The sequence below is a fragment of the Oncorhynchus keta genome, chromosome 9 (genome assembly GCF_023373465.1).
Source record: "Oncorhynchus keta strain PuntledgeMale-10-30-2019 chromosome 9, Oket_V2, whole genome shotgun sequence".
NCBI classification, from domain to species: domain Eukaryota; kingdom Metazoa; phylum Chordata; class Actinopteri; order Salmoniformes; family Salmonidae; genus Oncorhynchus; species Oncorhynchus keta.
The window spans coordinates 40,960,484-40,967,983 of NC_068429.1; the positions used below are offsets into that span (position 1 = coordinate 40,960,484).

General features: G+C 46.8%; 2 protein-coding genes across 20 annotated transcripts in view; one reads left to right on the forward strand and one right to left on the reverse strand.

The window, feature by feature from the left end:
- The window catches only part of LOC127931857 (octapeptide-repeat protein T2-like), a 5,023-nt gene extending 2,702 nt beyond the window's left edge, over positions 1-2,321 (reverse strand). For 6 of the 18 annotated variants that reach the window (XR_008143343.1, XR_008143342.1, XR_008143330.1 and 3 more), the window contains exon 1: positions 1,326-2,321. Coding sequence is in view for 2 of the 18 variants with exons in the window: in XM_052525904.1 (XP_052381864.1) it covers positions 1,326-1,764 (439 nt within the window). In the remaining 16 variants the exon portion in view is untranslated. Of the gene's footprint in view, positions 324-343; positions 863-1,325 lie in introns of those variants that run through there. The other 12 variants (XR_008143336.1, XR_008143335.1, XR_008143334.1 and 9 more) reach the window with 3 other exon arrangements.
- The window catches only part of LOC118373438 (A disintegrin and metalloproteinase with thrombospondin motifs 6), a 120,162-nt gene that overhangs the window by 53,356 nt on the left and 59,306 nt on the right, over positions 1-7,500 (forward strand). For both annotated transcript variants that reach the window (XM_052525902.1, XM_052525903.1), the window contains exon 10: positions 4,060-4,206. In XM_052525902.1, the coding sequence (XP_052381862.1) occupies positions 4,060-4,206 (147 nt within the window). The remainder of the gene's footprint in view (positions 1-4,059; positions 4,207-7,500) is intronic.

Below are 7,500 nucleotides of genomic sequence, written 5' to 3' on the forward strand. Positions count from 1 at the left end.
TAACCACCCCATAGCCTCTCTACCTCTCTCTAACCATCCCATAGCCTATCTACCTATCTCTAACCATCCCATAGCCTCTCTACCTCTCTCTCACCATCCCATAGCCTCTCTACCTCTCTCTAACCATCCCATAGCCTATCTACCTATCTCTAAGCATCCCATAGCCTCTCTACCTCTCTCTCACCATCCCATAGCCTCTCTACCTATCTCTAACCATCCCATAGCCTCTCTACCTCTCTCTAACCATCACATAGCCTCTCTACCTCTCTCTAACCATCTCATAGCCTCTCTACCTCTCTCTAACCATCTCATAGCCTCTCTACCTCTCTCTAACCATCTCAACCTCTAACCATCCCATAGCCTCTCTACCTCTCTATAACCATCCCATAGCCTCTCTACCTCTCTCTAACCATCCCATAGCCTCTCTACCTCTCTCTAACCATCTCATAGCCTCTCTGCCTCTCTCTAACCATCCCATAGCATCTCTACCTCTCTCTAACCATCCCATAGCCTCTCTACCTCTCTCTAACCATCTCATAGCCTCTCTACCTCTCTCTAACCATCTCATAGCCTCTCTACCTCCCTCTAACCATCTCATAGCCTCTCTACCTCTCTCTAACCATCCCATAGCCTCTCTACCTCTCTCTAACCATCTCATAGCCTCTCTACCTCTCTCTAACATCCCATAGCCTCTCTACCTCTCTCTAACCATCCCATAGCCTCTCTACATCTCTCTAACCATCTCATAGCCTCTCTACATCTCTCTAACCATCCCATAGCCTCTCTACATATCTCTAACCATCCCATAGCCTCTCTACATCTCTCTAACCATCTCATAGCCTCTCTACATCTCTCTAACCATCCCATAGCCTCTCATCTAACCATCCCATAGCCTCTCTACCTCTCTCTAACCATCTCATAGCCTCTACATCTCTCTAACCATCCCATATAACCATCCCATAGCCTCTCTACCTCTCTCTAACCATCCCATAGCCTTTCTATCTCTAACCTAACTAACCACCCCATAGCCTCTCTACCTCTCTCTAACCATCCCATAGCCTATCTACCTATCTCTAACCATCCCATAGCCTCTCTACCTATCTCTAACCATCCCATAGCCTCTCTACTCTCTCTCACCATCCCATAGCCTCTCTACCTCTCTCTAACCATCCCATAGCCGCTCTACCTCTCTAACCATCCAATAGCCTCTCTACCTCCTCTAACCATCCCATAGCCTCTCTACTCTAACCATCTCATAGCCTCTCTACCTCTCTCTAACCATCTCATAGCCTCTACCTCTCCTAACCATCTCATAGCCTCTCTACCTCTCTCTAACCATCCCATAGCCTCTCTACCTCTCTCTAACCATCCTATAGCCTCTCTACCTCTCTTTAACCATCCCATAGCCTCTCTACCTCTCTCTAACCATCCCATAGCCTCTCTACCTCTCTCTAACCATCCCATAGCCTCTCTACCTCTCTCTAACCATCTCATAGCCTCTCTACCTCTCTCTAACCATCTCAAAGCCTCTCTACCTCTCTCTAACCATCCCAAAGCCTCTCTACCTCTCTCTAACCATCCCATAGCCTCTCTACCTCTCTCTAACCATCTCATAGCCTCTCTACCTCTCTCTAACCATCTCATAGCCTCTCTACCTCTCTCTAACCATCTCATAGCCTCTCTACCTCTCTCTAACCATCTCATAGCCTCTCTACCTCTCTCTAACCATCCCATAGCCTCTCTACATCTCTCTAACCATCCCATAGCCTATCTACCTCTCTCTAACCATCCCATAGCCTATCTACCTCTCTCTAACCATCCCATAGCCTCTCTACCTCTCTCTAACATCCCATAGCCTCTCTACCTCTCTCTAACCATCCCATAGCCTCTCTACCTCTCTCTAACCATCTCATAGCCTCTCTACCTCTCTCTAACCATCCCATAGCCTCTCTACCTCTCTCTCACCCTCTCAAAGCCTAGAGATGAGGTAGAAAATAGTGTAAAGGTAGAGATTCATTCTTTCAGAGGTACCTAAACGTTTCAGCCAAACCCCAAGGAAGAAGCTGTTTGACTGATTCCCGAACATCACCCGCAGTATTAGAATCTATCTGACTGATTCCCGCACATCACCCACAGTATTAGAATCTATCTGACTGATTCCCGCACATCACCCACAGTATTTGAATCTATCTGACTGATTCACACACATCACCCACAGTATTTGAATCTATCTGACTGATTCACACACATCACCCGCAGTATTAGAATCTATCTGACTGATTCACACACATCACCCGCAGTATTAGAATCTATCTGACTGATTCACACACATCACCCGCAGTATTAGAATCTATCTGACTGATTCATCACATATCACCCGCACATCACCCACAGTATTTGAATCTATCTGACTGATTCACACACATCACCCGCAGTATTTGAATCTATCTGACTGATTCACACACATCACCCACAGTATTAGAATCTATCTGACTGATTCACACACATCACCCACAGTATTTGAATCTATCTGACTGATTCACACACATCACCCGCAGTATTAGAATCTATCTGACTGATTCACACACATCACCCGCAGTATTAGAATCTATCTGACTGATTCACACACATCACCCGCAGTATTTGAATCTATCTGACTGATTCACACACATCACCCGCAGTATTTGAATCTATCTGACTGATTCACACACATCACCCGCAGTATTAGAATCTATCTGACTGATTCACACACATCACCCGCAGTATTAGAATCTATCTGACTGATTCACACACATCACCCGCAGTATTAGAATCTATCTGACTGATTCACACACATCACCCGCAGTATTAGAATCTATCTGACTGATTCCCGCACATCACCCGTAGTATTAGAATCTCTGACTGATTCACATACATCACCCACAGTATTTGAATCTATCTGACTGATTCACACACATCACCCGTAGTATTAGAATCTATGACTGATTCACACACATCACCCGTAGTATTAGAATCTATCTGACTGATTCACACACATCACCCGTAGTATTAGAATCTATCTGACTGATTCACACACATCACCCGTAGTATTAGAATCTATGACTGATTCACACACATCACCCGTAGTATTAGAATCTATCTGACTGATTCACACACATCACCAGTAGTATTAGAATCTATGACTGATTCACACACATCACCCGTAGTATTAGAATCTATCTGACTGATTCACACACATCACCCGTAGTATTAGAATCTATGACTGATTCACACACATCACCTGTAGTATTAGAATCTATGACTGATTCACACACATCACCCGTAGTATTAGAATCTATCTGACTGATTCACACACATCACCCGTAGTATTAGAATCTATCTGACTGATTCACACACATCACCTGTAGTATTAGAATCTATGACTGATTCACACACATCACCCGTAGTATTAGAATCTATCTGACTGATTCACACACATCACCTGTAGTATTAGAATCTATGACTGATTCACACACATCACCTGTAGTATTAGAATCTATGACTGATTCACACACATCACCCGTAGTATTAGAATCTATCTGACTGATTCACACACATCACCCGTAGTATTAGAATCTATGACTGATTCACACACATCACCTGTAGTATTAGAATCTATGACTGATTCACACACATCACCCGTAGTATTAGAATCTATCTGACTGATTCACACACATCACCCGTAGTATTAGAATCTATGACTGATTCACACATATCACCCGTAGTATTAGAATCTATCTGACTGATTCACACACATCACCCGTAGTATTAGAATCTATCTGACTGATTCACACACATCACCCGCAGTAGATATCTCCCTCCATGACACCACCAATCTCCCTTTGAATGGGATGTTGAGCCAATCTGGGTAGAAGCTGTCCTTAGGCACAGATCTAGGATCAGTTGATCCTCCCCCACTCCTTACCTTAACCTGCAACTGGCCTTAGATCACTGTCTTGATTCCATCTTACTCCGTATTTTACCTGCCCTCCTCTCTGTCCTCCATTTTGTGTCTTACAGTTTCGGGATGAACCATGATGGAATAGGAAACTCATGTGGGACTAAAGGCCATGAGGCAGCCAAGCTGATGGCGGCCCACATCACAGCTAACACCAATCCCTTCTCCTGGTCGGCCTGCAGTAAGGACTATATCACCAGCTTCCTCGAGTAAGTGGAAAAGGGGCACCGCCTATCTCAGCTTATTCCCAGTTAAAAACCACCTATTGAAACTCTTGTACATATCCCGAACCAACCAGAAACGTCCTCAGTAGGTAAAAAGACACGGATAGCCTTCCAGCCGTCCAAACATTGAGCCGGGGATTTGGGACAGACACAGAAATCCTACTCTCGTCCTCCTCTTCAGAATCGCCTGTCTCTCCGTGCTTTGAATAACAGATAGGTTTGTTTTCTGTAAAGAAGGATATTCTTCATTTATTTCAAATAGTGTCCCTCAGAACCGGCAGATGATAACAGATAGAGTCTGGGTTTAGAAGTATTAAACAAATCCTCTCGTCAGACAGCGTCCATAGAAAACAAAGCAGCTTGGCCTTGAAGGCCCTCAACTTCTTAACCCAACGAATGGTTTTCAGCGTACGTGCGTGCGTGTCGGGAGAACGGTGGCCCTGGTTGTCAGAGCATGTTCTCTGGTGAAAGCCTTCCCGAGTCAGGAGAGACGAGGAGAGGAGAGACGAGGAGAGGAGAGGAGAGGCGTGGAGAGACGAGGAGAAGAGAGGAGAGGAGAGGCGAGGAGAGACGAGGAGAGGAGAGGAGAGACGAGGAGAGGAGAGGAGAGACGAGGAGAGGAGAGACGAGGAGAGGAGAGGAGAGGAGAGACGAGGAGAGGAGAGGCGAGGAGAGGAGAGGAGAGACGAGGAGAGGAGAGGAGAGGCGAGGAGAGGAGAGACGAGGAGAGGAGAGACGAGGAGAGACGAGGAAAGACATTAGCTAGCAGCACCAAGTAGCATTGGCACATAGACGTAGACATTGCACGTACCAACTTCTCACAGTGACACACAGCCTCGCTACGGTTTCTGGACATCCTCACGCTGGCCGTCTTTTCTCACGGTTGGATCACCTGAGAGTCTTTTCAGACCAAAGTGCAGAGAGGCTGAATATTTTTGCTCACATTGGCGTGACCCCGCCCGTTTTGTGCTGTTCCCTTTTCTTCTTCTCCTCTGAAATTCTGTTGTGGGTGAATTCGTCTTTGTGTCTTTTCCACTCCGCCTTGTCATTTGTGATGTCTTGCTTTTTGTCCTGGGAGGTTTTGCCTGTGAACTAGACGTTACCCTCCCCGCGTTCTCTCCCTCTGGCAGTCTGTTGGAGACGTTTCTTCTCTCCAAGTAAACAACTTTGGCTGCGGCCTTGGCTTCTATACTGGGTTGCTGGTGCAATATGTGGCTGGTCGTTTGGGTTCTAAAGAATGGTTTATGAATGCAGACATAGTTCAGACACAGTTTACTCTGCGTGGTTCTCTCGCCAGTATGCCATAAATCAATAGTTCTGTAACTTTTAGCCTAGTTATTTTCACAATAGACATACGACATGGAGTTCACTCCAATGTGGCCACCGGCCAAGAATTGTGCACTTTTCTATTGAAGCAATATCTAGGCCTCGATTCAATCCGGACGTCAGTCATAATCCGATTGAGCCGACATGTGCAGTGTTTAGTGTGAATGTCGAAACTTTGTAGCCGAAAATGGGTGATCATGGTTGAATCTCGAACCCAAGTCTTAAAATCATACGATTTCAATGTTTATTTAATCTGGTTAATATCTAGTCTTAACACGGCTGACCAAGGCGGGGGTTTAGGATCCGGCGATGCTTCCTCTTCTGATTTGAAGAGATTTCCTCTCTGACAGTGTAATGAACTTGGCTTTTCCCAGAGGACAGGAAGCTGCTTTGACTCTGTCAAGTAATACTTTTCTATTTTTAAACATCAGACTATTTGATCTCTCCCCGAAGCAATAAACGGTGGAGTCTGCCCCAGACCTGGTTTGCCGGGGTCTGGGTTGATGTAGTGGGCCGGGAGGGTAGGTCTTAGGGGAGCTCAGCTGACCAGAGCTAGGCTCCTCTCCAAGGAAAAGGATTATTCCACTACAGAGGAAAAGAGCGAGAGGGAGAGAGAGAGAGGGGAAGGGAAGGGGAGGGAGAAAGGAAGAGGGAGATAGAGAAGAGGTGAAATGTTATACTACCCAGGGCCTGAGCTCCAGTGTTCTTCCTCTCCTCTCCGGTTGGTGGACATGCTTTAGCTGAGTTGAGTGTAGTTTCCTATTAGATGTGCTGTCTGATCATCTGGTGGGGGGCCAAAGGCTCCTGGCTGCCTCTGGCCAAACTGCAAAGTACAGAGGAGATTATTTAACTTTGATTGTGGTGTTTTTGCGTTTTTAAATCATTTGATAGCTCACTTCAGTGTGTAGCTCCTACTGATGAGCAAAGTTGTAGTTAAAACGGTTAATTGGATCGGACTGGACCAACATCTGATGAAGATGAGGAAGGAAACTACTGTTACACAGATCTCTAGTTCACTCCTAAAAAGAGGGATGCGCTCTCTCTCCCCCTCTGTTTCACTCTGTTCCCTCCTTTCTCTCCTCTGCTAGCTCCCCTCTCTTCACTCAATCTCTCCCTCTCTCTCTCTCTCTCTCTCTCTCTCTCTCTCTCTCTCTCTCTCTCTCTCTCTCTCTCTCTCTGTGTCTCTCTCTGTGTCTATCTCTGTCTCTCTCACCCGCTCCCCCTCTCTGCCCCTCTCCCTCTCTCCGTCTCTCTCTCTGTCTCTCCCTCTCTCTCTCCCCCTCTCCCTCTCCCTCTCCCTCTCTCTCTCTCCCTCTCCCCCTCTCCCTCTCATTTACATTTACATTTAAGTCATTTAGCAGACGCTCTTATCCAGAGCGACTTACAAATTGGTGCATTCACCTTATGACATCCAGTGGAACAGCCACTTTACAATAGTGCATCTAAATCTTTTAAGGGGGGGGTGAGAAGGATTACTTTATCCTATCCTAGGTATTCCTTAAAGAGGTGGGGTTTCAGGTGTCTCCGGAAGGTGATGATTGACTCCGCTGTCCTGGCGTCGTGAGGGAGTTTGTTCCACCATTGGGGAGCCAGAGCAGCGAACAGTTTTGACTGGCCTGAGCGGGAACTGTACTTCCTCAGTGGTAGGGAGGCGAGCAGGCCAGAGGTGGATGAACGCAGTGCCCTTGTTTGGGTGTAGGGCCTGATCAGAGCCTGGAGGTACTGAGGTGCCGTTCCCCTCACAGCTCCGTAGGCAAGCACCATGGTCTTGTAGCGGATGCGAGCTTCAACTGGAAGCCAGTGGAGAGAGCGGAGGAGCGGGGTGACGTGAGAGAACTTGGGAAGGTTGAACACCAGACGGGCTGCGGCGTTCTGGATGAGTTGTAGGGGTTTAATGGCACAGGCAGGGAGCCCAGCCAACAGCGAGTTGCAGTAATCCAGACGGGAGATGAC